Source organism: Oryx dammah, unplaced genomic scaffold (genome assembly GCF_014754425.2).
Source record: "Oryx dammah isolate SB20612 unplaced genomic scaffold, SCBI_Odam_1.1 HiC_scaffold_4, whole genome shotgun sequence".
NCBI classification, from domain to species: domain Eukaryota; kingdom Metazoa; phylum Chordata; class Mammalia; order Artiodactyla; family Bovidae; genus Oryx; species Oryx dammah.
The window spans coordinates 32,086,903-32,100,622 of NW_024070188.1; the positions used below are offsets into that span (position 1 = coordinate 32,086,903).

General features: G+C 38.4%; 1 protein-coding gene across 1 annotated transcript in view; it reads left to right on the forward strand.

Moving 5' to 3' along the window:
- LOC120862935 (prolyl endopeptidase) overlaps window positions 1-13,720 on the forward strand; it is a 134,234-nt gene that overhangs the window by 45,356 nt on the left and 75,158 nt on the right. The window contains exon 7 of the mRNA XM_040239108.1: window positions 8,399-8,504. Coding sequence (XP_040095042.1) covers window positions 8,399-8,504 — 106 coding nt within the window. The remainder of the gene's footprint in view (window positions 1-8,398; window positions 8,505-13,720) is intronic.

A 13,720-nucleotide genomic window follows, 5' to 3' on the forward strand; every position in this document is an offset into this window, starting at 1 on the left:
ACTGTGAAGAAAGCTGAGCACCAAAGAATTGATGCTTTTGAAGTGTGGTGTTGGAGAAGACTCTTGAGAGTCCCTTGGACTGCAAGGAGATCCAACCAGTCCATTCTGAAGGAGATCAGCCCTGGGATTTCTTTGGAAGGAATGATGCTAAAGCTGAAGCTCCAGTACTTTGGCCACCTCATGCGAAGAGTTGACTCATTGGAAAAGACTCTGATGCTGGGAGGGATTGAGGGCAGGAGGAGAAAAGGACGACAGAGGATGAGATGGCTGGATGGCATCACGGACTCGATGGACGTGAGTTTGAGTGAACTCCGGGAGTTGGTGATGAACAGGGAGGCCTGGCGTGCTGCGATTCATGGGGTCGCAAAGACTGAGCTACTGACCTGAACTGAACTGATGTAACCGTGGAGTCCAGAAGCTCTAGCATAAAACAGTTACAAGCTTTTTTTTTTGAAAAGGATAATAAGTTTGATGAAAGTCCACATATTATATATATATGTAAATATTAGTTATGTGTCTTAATGTTTTGGAAGACAGTTTGGAGATAGTTTAAAACATTAAGGTTAAGAGTTTAAAACATTAAGAAGTGATCGTCTGTCAATTTTCTCTTAATATGAAGTTCATGAAGAAAAGCTGGCTTATTCAGGTCATCTGGAAAGTCCAGCTTTTTTTTTTTTTTTTTTTTTACTATATTGAGACTAAAAACAAGATTCATCTACTTCAGGATTTTTATGCTAGTAATAATAAGTTTATTGTTTAAAATAAAATACAAAGATCCTGTTCTCTAGAGAAATTGCTATTATCGGTGTATTAGTTTAACACTTATTTCTGTTGATTTCCTATTTTTTTTTTAAAAGCCTCAAATGAGCTAGTGGTAGAAATGTTGATTTCTTGTGAACACAGTGCAGCTGGACCCAGACTCTGGTTTGAATGGATCACAGTGACACCTCCATGAGGTATTCACTGAAGAAATTTCATAAAAACCTATTATTTGGGACTAGATTCCCTGGAGGTTTGTCCTGGTTCCTGCTTATCTCTAAATTTCATGTTTGCTGGCAGCTGACAGTAGGGATTGTATTCCCAAATATGCTGAGTCGTGTGTGTGTTGGAACAGCACATGTGAGTCTAACAGAATAAAGTATAAAATACATACGCCATTCAATAGTTTGTGTGATGTCTGTCAAAGGTTTCCTTGGTAAATATTACTGTCTCAGTGAGGCTTAATACCACAGTGCACACAGTTAAATTTTCTCAGTGAATTAATGTGGCTTCTTTAATGAAAGTATAAAGTCTGATAACCCCATATTTTATGCCCTTCCTTTTGATAATTGGAAATCCACGTGGCAGCTATTATTGACTGGGTGTCCCTCTTCAAAACCAGAAGCCACCACTTGAGAAGGTTTCCTTTGAATAGTATAAAATATGTCAAGATGAGAAACCAGGTGAGATGATGCCTTGCATGGTGTCACAGGTCCGGTTTAGCGGGAGTGCTTTTAAAACATCTGCCTATGCTGGGGACAGAGAAGCCTGGCGTGCTGCAGTCCATGAGGTTGCCAAGAGTTGGACACGACTGAGTGACTGAACTGACTGATGGTGGGGAGTGAAGGTAGAAGGGCGGGAAGTTGAGTAAGTCATGACAAGGGCTGTGGCCAGTCCTACAGGGAGCTCCTATGAGCTAGGTTATTAGCCCTCAGGATTTGCCAAACTAGGAGTGAGAGATTTGGGCTTTTGTACCTCTGCATGTGGCGTGAGCCCAAAAGAATATGTCCTTGGGAGGACAAGGCCCTGAGGTTCTCAGCTGAGTGCTGTCTGCTCCCAGCGCCATGCAGCTAGGGGAACGAGTGCTTCAGCAGACTGCTGCATCCACTACAAATGCTGCTGTCTGTGAGGTGTGTACTTAAGAATGAGTATGTTAGGTATAGCTCTCTGAACCAGGTACTATGCCATCATAGCAGTTGTGAGCATGGAAAAAGTCAAGCAACCATTTTTAGAGGAATTGTGCTTCTCTTTAAAGAACTAGTTAGAGACCATTCCTTCCCCGAGACCTTTTCCGATCTCACTCTTCTTTCCAGCGCCCCTCCCTGTTAGATTTCTCAGTATTAGTATTTAGAGTATTGCTTTATATCTGTGCGTGAATGTGTGTGTCTGACTTTCCCACCTGAGCCCTCAATCTCGAAGCCCTGTCCTGCTCTGATCTGTGTGTTCTAGAGACTGGCTCAGCTGCAGGAGACTCTCCGTAAATGTTGCTTGAATAAATAGCTTCAGCTCTGACTTCCCTAAATAGTAGATGCCTGTGGTTGGTGGCACATGTTAAATTGTGTCTTCAGTAAAGGAGATGGAAAGTTACCTGGCAGTGGATTCTCCTGTTAAAACCAGCCACCATTTTGACAGTTTTATCTTCAACCTCATCTACCCCAGAGCAAGGGAGGATGGCTTTTGGCTTTGTTTTTTTATCTTTCAAGGTCATCTGGTTATGGATAATGAATAGCTAAGTACCAGCAGATTGCCAAATATTTTGTAACTTCCCTAGTGGCTTAGATGGTAAAGAATGTGCCTGCAGTGTGGGAGACCTAGGTTCAACCCTAGGTCGGGAAGATCCCCGGAGAAGGAAATGGCAACACACTCCAGTTATTCTTGCCTGGAGAATTCCATGGACAGAGGAGCCTGGTGGGCTGCAGTCCATGGGATCACAAAGAGTTGGACATAACTGAATGACTAACACACTTTCTGTGAATACCCCATTCTTTACACATTTGATTTTTCTTGTTCCAGATACTTTTATCAACAAATATTATTAGATATTAATAATATCAATAGATATTATTCCTGTCTGTCTTAATTAGCATTTTCTAAAGATATTTAACCGAATTCAACAAATGACCTCATACAATTAGACACAAGGTAACTTGTGTCTAAAGGGAAATACACTTTTTTAAAAAAGAATTGTCAGCAGTAAGAATGGTAAAGAGTTTTAGCTTTCATCCTGTTGGTGGTGTTTGAAATATAATCAGTGGACTTAGTATCAACAAATGTAAATATTTTATTTACAGTAGTTCTTAGAATTTTGTTTTTGTTGAAATTTATTTATATAAAAGGCAGATTTTCATGAAATAAAATCATTTTGACTTAAGGAAAATTTGCTTAACATTATATGGACATAAAGTGAAAGGAAGCTGTGACTTAAGAATTACATATTTCATAATCGGTCAGGCTAGCATTGTTGTACCCCTGTTGCAAAAAGTTAGTGGTTTTGAATGAGATTAATTGATTCCAGAGAACATGATTTTTCTTCTGATGTCATATTGTTTAAAGGAAAACAATGTTCTGTGAACTGGAGTTTATACTGTTCATGAAGGCCTGATGGGACCCTTGGCTCTCCTGCTTTTCTGTTTTCCTTTTATCTGGATTTCAGCAAATTTGCTTCCTGCTCTTGGATTTAAGGTCTCCTCCTCAATCAACAGTATTTTTGTCTTCCCTTCCCAGTGATTCCCAAAATTCGGTTTTTTAAACTGTCTTGAAATAGTCCGAATGTGAGGTGGTGGTTGAATATGCATTGTTACTGATTACATTTTGGTGTAAGAAGGTATTTCCTGTTGTATATATTTGTGGGGCACCAATGACTTATAAATGTGTGAGCATTTGAAAATTCAGAGTTGTTTGCAGTTGAGCATATTTGTTTAGTGCCCATGAAATATCTGAGTTGTAAGGAAGAGAAACTGACTTAATTGGCATCCCAACAGCAATTCCCTTGGAACTTTCTGCCTCAGATTAAATATAAACTGCTGCAGCCATTTAGTGCAGCCAGAAATACCGAGGAAAAACTCATTAGATGTGCTTGAGACAGCTGTCATCGAAGGTTTGGTGTGGTTCTTGCAGTGAGTTTTACTGCCCTGTCATTCTGTTGGCTGAATCACTGCCGCTGAATTAGCCATCGTTTATGATTGATGTAGCATGACTCTAAGCACTAAGCTGTAAGAGTCTGTCTTTGTTTAGAGGACAAGAGAACAAAGGTATGAAATATTATTAATGAGGCTGCTTTCCGTTACGTTTAATAAAGTGACAATTGTGATGTTGCTAATGTTATTCTTAATAATATAAGACAGTTTAAAAATAAGGTGAGACTGAATTTCTGGACACTGGTTTATTGGCTATGTATATGAAAAACTTAAGGAAAATGTATAAAAGACTAGAAACAAGAGTATTTAACTCACAGACCAGTCGATGAAGGGGAAGAGTTTATGAAGAAGTTTATCTTAATTAAAAGTTTATATTAATACAGTATAAAAAGGACATGTGAAGGGAAAAGCAAGTTAACTAGAAGGGTAAAAGTAAGATGTAGAAGCAATAACAATTAGAAAGACAAAATACAGGTTCTTAGATTGAGTTTTCAACTCAGATATTCATTTTCAAGAAACCCATAATGACAAGTAATTTGGATGGAGGATGGAGAAAAGAATTCATGGAAATCATAAATGTATATGCAGTTTTTCCAAAATGATTTGACGATCTTTGAAAATACTCTAAGAAGCCTAGACAGAGATGGAGAGAGTGTACCTGAATCATTTGGCCTCTTGTGTAGCTTGTGACCAAAACTCATACAAGAAAATGTGATTCAGTTTCTTAGAAAGGAGACTACTTCAGAACTTAGACAAAATGTCACAAAGAAAGAACAGCCACATTAAACATTTTTCTAGAATCTTTGATCAAATTATACTTACTTGGAATCCCACTTCTGTTTTACAAGTACCAATTACCTCTGTGCTTTAAAACAGGTTTTCTTTTTTTTTTTTCTGAGAAAAAGATGTTTAACATACAGTGTGCTTAAAAATGCTGGATGTTTTAGACACATACAGCTATTTTGATTAATTTATAAATGCAGAAGAGACCTAATTGACATACACTTAGTTTATAAACCTGCTGATAGAACATGGATGGACATTTCCAGAGAGTTGGAATCTATTCCTCCAAGTCTAAAAGCTTGATGCTACTAGTAAGTAAAACCCTAAATTATCCTACTGTGTAATAAGATAAAAACTATGTCATTATTAGGTTTTTTTTATGAATCATAAATATTTTCTTTTTAATTAGTCCTCAGTTACACATTATTAATTTTTACATCTATGTATTTTAAACATATGATAATATACCCTAAAAATGTATCCAATAAAGAATTAAAAATGAGTTAAATAAAAATATGACAAGTTTTTGCTTCTGGCCATAAGTGTAACTGGTACTGGGCTAGCCCTGCTACCATAAACAGGTAGAAAACTATACAAAATGAAAAAAACATCTGTTGGAGATATTGATCTACAGGTATCATAGGACTGTAATCTGTGAGAGAGATGTTCTCCTATGATAGCCCCAGGGTTCTGCCTGGAGGAAGTTTCTGATTCTGGCACAAGGAAAAAGAACCCCCAGGATACTGCAGCCTCATTGGACTAGGAATCCAAAGATGCAAATTCAGGAAGAGTGAGGCCCCTGGAACTCGCAGGCACAAAACCAAAGGAGGGGAACCACCCATTAAGAGTCCTGGGAATCTTCCTGGTGTCCCCCTGAATCTTAGACTGACTATTACGCCATACATGCATAGACCGAGGTTCCATGATTCAAGCTGTGAACAACCACCAGGAACTTGTAAGCTGACAACTACTAGAGATTTAACAAATGGGAGATTTTCACATTCTAACCAGTTAAAGTGGAAAGGACTCGTGAACAACCAGGGTATTCAGCAAAAACCTCAGAATGGCCCATTCATGCTTTTGCAGTATGACTGGAGACCTGCCCCAACAAAGCTTGTAAATAAGCCTTGAATGGATTAAGCTGATCTATAAAATGAACAGCCTCAAAACTTTTTAAAGAAGGACCCTCCCCCCCAAAAAATCCAGATGGCATTCAGAATGTTCAAAATCCAACTTTAAAAAATTACTAGATGTGTAAAGAAGCAAGAAAATGTGACTTATAACCAGGAGAGAAGTTAGTTAATAAAACAAATCTAGAAATGACAGTAGTAGAATTAACAGATATGGACTTTTCAAAAGCAATTATGAAAATAAACTTAAAAGGATTTTAGCAAATGTTAATGTAAATGAACAAAGAAACAGAAAATATAAAAATAACCAAGTATTTTTCTAGAAGTAAAAAATAAACTATCTGAATCAAAAAATTCTCTACATGGGCTTAATAACAGATTAGATACTATAAAAGAAAATAGCAATGAATTTGAAGACAGCATGTTGAAGCTAAGCCATGGAGAGGGGAAAAAAAAAATTGAAACAAAAACAGTCTCATTCAACTGTGGAACTATACTACGTGACCTAACATGATGTATTTGAAGTTTTAGGGTAGGGGTGAGGGGATACAAAAAATTATGAGGAAAAAGCAGCCAAAAAATGTTATGAATTTGATAAAATAGACAAATCCAAATATTCAAGAAGCTCAACAAATCTGAAGGAGATGACTCCAGTTAAAGTAAATTATCAGTATGCAGAAAACCAAAGACAGTAAGGAAATCTTAAAAGCAGCCAGATATGAAAACACATTATACATAGGGAGAAAAACATAAGGAATGACTTTATCTGAAACAGTGACAGTCAGAAGACAGTGGAAAGACATCTTCTTATGAAGGGTACCTTGACTGCCATATTTAAAACCACAGTCCCTGCTCACACACCCTGCCTCCCTTACCCAGGCCTGTTCATATGTTAGTATGATATTTACCATTTTATAGTATACTGCATTGTTGTTGTTAAGTGGCTAAGTCATGTCCAACTCTTTTGCAACCCCATGAACTATAGCCCTCTAGGCTCCTTCTGTCCATGGGATTTCCCAAGCAAGAGTTCTGAAGTGGGGAGTCATGCTCTTCTCCAGGGGATCTTCCCAACCCAGAGATCGAGCCCGCATCTCCTGTGTCGTCTGCATTGGCAAGCAGCTTCTTTACCAGTTGCGCCACCTGAGTGAGTGAAGTCGCTCAGTCGCGTCCAACTCTTTGCGACCCCGTGGACTACCAGGGGTTGTGTACCTCAGGAAACATGTATATGAAGGCACAAGTGTTGCTTGTAAGAAGGACGAAAACCACAAATGAAGAAAATGGAAATAATCTAAATGCTCATGTGTAGGAAGATGAATCAATTATAGTGTTTTCCTAGAGTGGAATATTTTACCTCAGTTAAAACCAGTGAAGCAAATTTACATGTATCAACATATATTAATTTTTAAAATATTGAATGAAAAAGTTGCAAAAGGATATATATAGTCTGATTCTATTTATATCAATTTGACAACTCAAAATAGTGTTATTTGTAGCATTAGTATTTATCAGGATGCTTTTTGCTACCTAAGATTCTTCTGTTTAGTATTGTAAAAGATAGCTGCTGAAGCACAGCCTTTTATTTCTTCTGACTTGTGTATAGGAGACTAAAGATCCATGTAAAAAGTTGTTCATTTATTCAATAGAAACTTGTTAACATGAACATTATGAACCACAAATGAACTTTTGTGCATTCACACCCATTTTGCTAATTCTTACATATTTAGTACAGCTTTTAAAATGTGTTCAGTTCAGTTCAGTTCAGTCGCTCAGTCGTGTCTGACTCTTTGCGACCCCATGAATTGCAGCACGCCAGGCCTCCCTGTCCATCACCAACTCCCGGAGTTCACTCAAACTCACGTCCATCGAGTCAGTGATGCCATCCAGCCACCTCATCTTCTGTCGTCCCCTTTTCCTCCTGCCCCTAATCCCTCTCAGCATCAGAGTCTTTTCCATCAGAGTCAACTCTTCGCATGAAGTGGCCAAACTGGAGTTTCAGCTTTAGCATCATTCCTTCCAAAGAACACCCAGGACTGATCTCCTTTAGAATGGACTGGTTGGATCTCCTTGGAAATGTGTAACGCATGACAAAAATTCAAATTTAGGATATTAATATTCAGAATGACAGATTGCATGTACTTTTCATTTAAAGAATAGGCTTTATTTTTTTAAAAAGCCCAATTGTCACAGAATATTACATTAGTTTTAGGTGTATGACACAGTGATCCAACAATCAAATATATTACAATAAATGATCACCATGGCAAGTCCCATAACCATCTGTCACCATACAAAATTATTACAGTATTATTGACTATAAAGAATAGGCACTAAGTAAAAGTCATTTTGAGTCATGACATTCAGTTATATATACTGATATTTTCAACTTAAATATTTCACTATGTTTTGTTAAAGTGATTAACTGCAAGATAAGTTAAAATTGATGTTATCTTTTTTCTAACTTTCTTGTCCAGTCATAAGTTTGCAGTAAAGATACACCAGTGAATTTTTTTTTTAACTTAATGTGTAACAGTGTTCTCACAAAAAATACATTCTACTAAGTTCCCTGTGCTGTTTTTGTTTCCCTTGTAGTTATCTGACGATGGTCGCTACGTCTTATTGTCGATAAGGGAGGGATGTGATCCTGTAAACCGACTCTGGTACTGTGACCTCCATCAGGAGCCCAATGGCATTACTGGTAAGCTGTCTTTCAAACACAGATGATTATTCCAGAGAGCCCCATTAAAAAGCAATTATGTTGGTCTTCTAATTGATTTCCCAAGAAACCTTCTTCTATTTAATCACGTCATCTCAGGTCTTATGATCTTTTCTTTTGATATTATTCCTTAAAATGAAAAAAAAATTGAATGAAGCTCTTGTTGGCTTTAGCATTTTTTCTGTAGATCGAGGCTAACCATATTTTTTGTATGTTTCTCTGTTTGAAAGTATCCTGTCTATATTGCAGATGAAGATTGTTCAGGCAAGCTGGCCCTTTGATCTGTAAAGTATTATTACTGCCTAGGTGTGATGGTACAGACAGTCACGGGAAAGAGATCAGACACCAGTGACAGTTTATCGGGCTAATATGTGATCATAATACAGCTTCTCAGTGCTGGACACACGTGTCGTATTAGCTTAACTTGCTTCCTACTGTTAGGTATCAAGATAGGACCAGCCAGTTGCGATTTCTGGAGATGGCTTATTTTAAATGTTGTTTTCCTCCAACATTTATATCATATCAGCACCGTCATCAAGCATTAAAGCTTTTCAACAGCATTATTTACTGTTGGGGATTCCCAGACCCCAAAACTATCAGGGATATTAGCACCCAGTGCTCGAGCTCATGCTTAGTTGCGTCAATCCTGTCCGACTCTTTGGGACCCCATGGACTATAGCCTGCCAGGCTCCTCTGTCCATGATATTCTCCAGGGAAGAATACTGGAGTGGGTTGCTATTCCCTCCTCCAGGGGATCTTCCCGACCCCAGAATCGAACCTGTGACTTCCTGCGTTGCAGGCAGATTTTTTACCACTGAGGCACTGGGGAAGCCCTTAGCACCCAGATAATGGCACAATTACCCCGTATTCTGGTTAATATGAAATAAATACATTTTAGAGATGTGTATGTTCAGTCTCTCAGTTGTTTACGACTCTTTGTGACCTAATGGGCTATAGCCCACCAAGCTCCTCTGTCAGTGGGAATCTCCAGGCCAGAATATTGGAATGGGTTGCCATTTCCTACTCAAGGGGATCTTCCTAACCTAGAGATTGAATCCACCTCTCTTGTGTCTCCTGTATTGGCAGATGGACTCTTTATCACTAGTGCCACATAGGAAGCCCCATATTTCAGAGATAGTTGACACAAATTTTTAAAATATACAATATTGTATTCGTGTCTAATTGTTGATTAGATTCCCTCATTATTAGTATTTTATCTATATTATGTTATGATCAGAAAATATATACCATTTTACGTTATTAATTGGGTACTGCATCATTTTTAAACTTCTTTGAGCAAGATCCATAAAACAAAAGAGACATCCATTTTGATATCATGAATACTACATCCACCTTGGTTTTTACATTCTCTGAGAGATGCACACCACCACTCAAGAATCACTCACCTGAGTTGCAAGTCTAGCTCTGCACAGAGCTGAGCATGGAAGGTCGAATCTTAGACAAGCTGACAGATATTACTGTGCTGTAGTCCTGCCCACTGTTTACTGCTTGGACCTAGGATGGTAGAAGGGACTTTGCCTTTGTCCAGTTTATCAAAAATTTCAGTTACAGTGTCTTCCTCCAGAGAGCGCTGCTTTCATTTTTTACTTATTACTCCATTATATCTTTACATTATTAGTAGGCCTGTTATTAAAAGATATACAAAAGATCTACAAATTGTAGACTTCCCTGGTGGCTCAGACGGTAAAGCATCTGCTTACAATGTGGGAGACCCGGGTTCAATCCCTGGATGGGGAACATCCTCTGGAGATGGAAATGGCAACCCACTCCAGTACTCTTGCCTGGAGAATCCCATGGACAGAGGAGCCTGGTAGGCTACAGTCCATGGGGTCGCAAAGAGCCAGACAGGACTGAGCGACTTCACTTCAGCCTGTTATTAAAAGGCACAGAAATTGCTTAATTGACTCCAAATGCAGAAAAAATCCACATGTTTGCACTCTGAACTATTTCTGTGTCCACTTTCATAATAAACAGTAGTACTTTGAATGAGACTTAGCAAGTGCCAGTGCCTCTGTTTTCTTCCTGACACCTTAGGGTCCTTACCTTTTTTTTTTTTCCCCACTACCTCTTTCTGCCCTATGTTTTCAGCATTTATGAGAAATTAATGAGGAGGGTATGATATGCAAAGATTGGGATTCCAGGAGGAAGGCAGTGTAGAGGTGCACTGGGCCCTCATAAATAAGATTCTAGTCCTTGCAGCCATGAATGAACATGAGGAATGAAAAAGGGAAGCATTTAAAAAAATCCTGAAGGCTGTGTTCAGGTTGGAAGATACTTAGAGAATATGCCAGGTCCTGGCTTCCCTTCCTAACTTGATCTTTCCTTGACTTATGAGACCATTGTCTTTGTTTTCAGGGTGATTTTTGTGTAGCTTAGGTGAAAAACCCAGCAGAGAGTAATCACTCAATAAATTTAGCAATTACTGTTTTCCAAATTGTTCTCTCTCTTTTTTAAAAAAGAAAACCCAGCTATATGTTTGACTAAGACTGCATGTAAATCTTCACATTTATTTGGGACTGTACCTCTGAGTTATATAGGAAACTACATATTTCTTACTAAAGTTATTGCTAGGTGTTTTATATTTGTGAAATATTGATGGTTAGTGAATGTATCTGTCAAGGTTTAACAAGAGAAGCGGAACCAGTAGGAGATATATATTAAGAAATTTATTGCAAGGAATTGGCTTACATGATTAGGGGCCTGGCTGGCTAGGAAAGTCTGAAACCAGTAGGGCAGGCCATCAGGAGGGACAGGCTGGAACTCTCAGGCATAGGTTGAAGCTGCCATCCACAAGTGGAATTTCTTCTTGTTCAGGGAAGCCTCAGCTCTGCTGGAAGGCTCAGGCCTACCCAAACTGTCTAGGATAATCTCCTTTACTTAAAGTCAGCCGATTATGGTCTTTAATCATATCTATAAAATACCTCCCCAGCAACACCTAGATTAGTGTTTGATCAGTTAACTCCGTACATCAATTTAGACAAGTGGATGTATCAAAAAGACCTTCCTAGTGAGCTCATGGAAAACCGCACGGAAAGCAATAGAGCAAACAAGTCTTTCAATAACCTGATACTGTTTTTAAAAATGAGAATACTAAACTGACCGGTGTGTGGAAATCATTGATTCAAAAGTATAGAATATCCTGTGGGCAAGAAAACACAATGTACATGAATAAGATAGATGGATTTTAAGCTGTTGAATTGCACATAGACAGATTAGGAGCAATTTGTAGAGTGTTCTCCAGTGATAGCTGCTAAATTCTGGGTATGGTTCTGGGCCTGTCTTTTTTTTGTTTTTTTGCTTTACTAGCATTAAACCTATGAATATCGTAGGCCTCAAAGGAGTTCTTTTGAATGGCAGTCCTAGGATTCTGAAAGCTCTCAACAGTTGCAGTGATTGACCAGTACTAAGAAAATGAACTAGAAATCATTTCCCACTCTTGGGTTCAAAAGTCAATTAATTGTGTAGGTCAGGATGAGAAAGATCTTTGTGTGTGTGTGTGTGTGTGTGGTTGGGGGGGTGGTAGTGTGTGTATGTGCTTTTTTTTAATTGACTGCTGATTTATTATGAGTTAATTATATGATTGGGGCATCCTGCGTGGCTCAGCGGTAAAGAATCTGCCTGCCGATGCACGAGGCCCAAGTTTGATTCCTGGATCGGGAAGATCCCCCGGAGTAGGAGGCTACCCAATGCAGGATTCTTGCCTGGGAAAATCTCATGGAGAGAGGAGCCTGGCAGGCTACAGTCCATGGGATTGCAAGCAGTCAGACACATCTGGGCGACTGAGCACGCATCCACATTACATGATTGTGACTGGTTAGAAAAAACAAGTACTGTGGGTGAGTTTACGTGTTGAAGACACTTGGTGTATTTCGTTTATAACAGGAGAGACATAGAAGATTGATATTGTGATCGTTAAATTTTTAAAAATAGTTCCTCTTCATTACAGTTGGGTATATTGAGACAATAAGACTTTAAAATCTCAACTGTACCACTAAATAATTGGTGACCCTGGGAAAGTTATCCTTTCTTCATATTTGCACAACTACAAATGAGGCAGTGATACCTGCTTAGCCATAGGTAAGTGATACCTGCTTAGCAATAGTGAAGTGTAATGAAAATGCACAGAAAAGGGCTTAGCAGGGTTCCGGCGTAGAGCGGATTCTCATATACCTTCTTTCTTTATCTGTTTGGTTTTTGATGGAAAGGGGAAAATTTGGAGTCATCACACAGTAGTTTTAGGTAGTAGATTAAATAGATTAAAGATGCCCTAAAAATAATGTATCTTTAGTATCAAAGCTGCTGTAAACACAGATCGTGGTATTATTTTATGTAAAACTCGATTCATAATCAGCAGAGTCCTTATATGGAAGAAAACACGAAGAGGTGTGCCTCTCATGGGGGACATGTTTAATTTTTCAGGTTGATAATTGAAAATTCCAGAGTGCATATACCCAGCTGGGGACCATGACTGCCACCCAGAATCTTTTTTGTGTTGTTCCCTTACTGCTCCAGCATTTTAGTTGCCCTGTTTAAACTAAGGGGAAGAATAATATTTAAGTCAAATGCTAAATGTGCTAGTTAACTGAAATAGTAGGTGAGTTAAACTGAATAGCTGGTGACTGAAAACTAAATCCAGTGTTATGAAATCATCACTATTATACTGCATAAATTGATACCCCTTGTGATAACCTCAAGCCTTTCTGTTACCATTTTAATCATGTTTACCTTAAAGGCAGGGAGATTTACCAGCATTTCCCTCTACATTAATTCTTTATTTATTAGGGCATCACTAAATATCCTGTCTAGAGAACTAAATAATTTCACTGAGGAAGCTCTTTTGTAACATTTCTGTCATTTTTGTTTTCCAAGAAAACCTTCTGCCTGTGTGCATTTTGAAATGAGAAGCACCAAAAAATGGCCAGTGGCTGCTTAATACCACAGAAGAAGATAACACATACTAAATAAATATAGAATGGAAAAAAAAAACTTAAATTCTTGAGAGTTAAAAGTATGCTCTCTGAGTGATTTACATTTATGCTGATTTGATTTTCTGTTCAAGGACTAGCTGACCTTGGCTCTGTGCTACTCTGTGAGCAAGATCTTTCTTTTACCCTTGCCTCTCTTTGGAGAACCTCACTTCTGCCATTTACATTTGCAGTGTTTTTACTTAGTAGTAA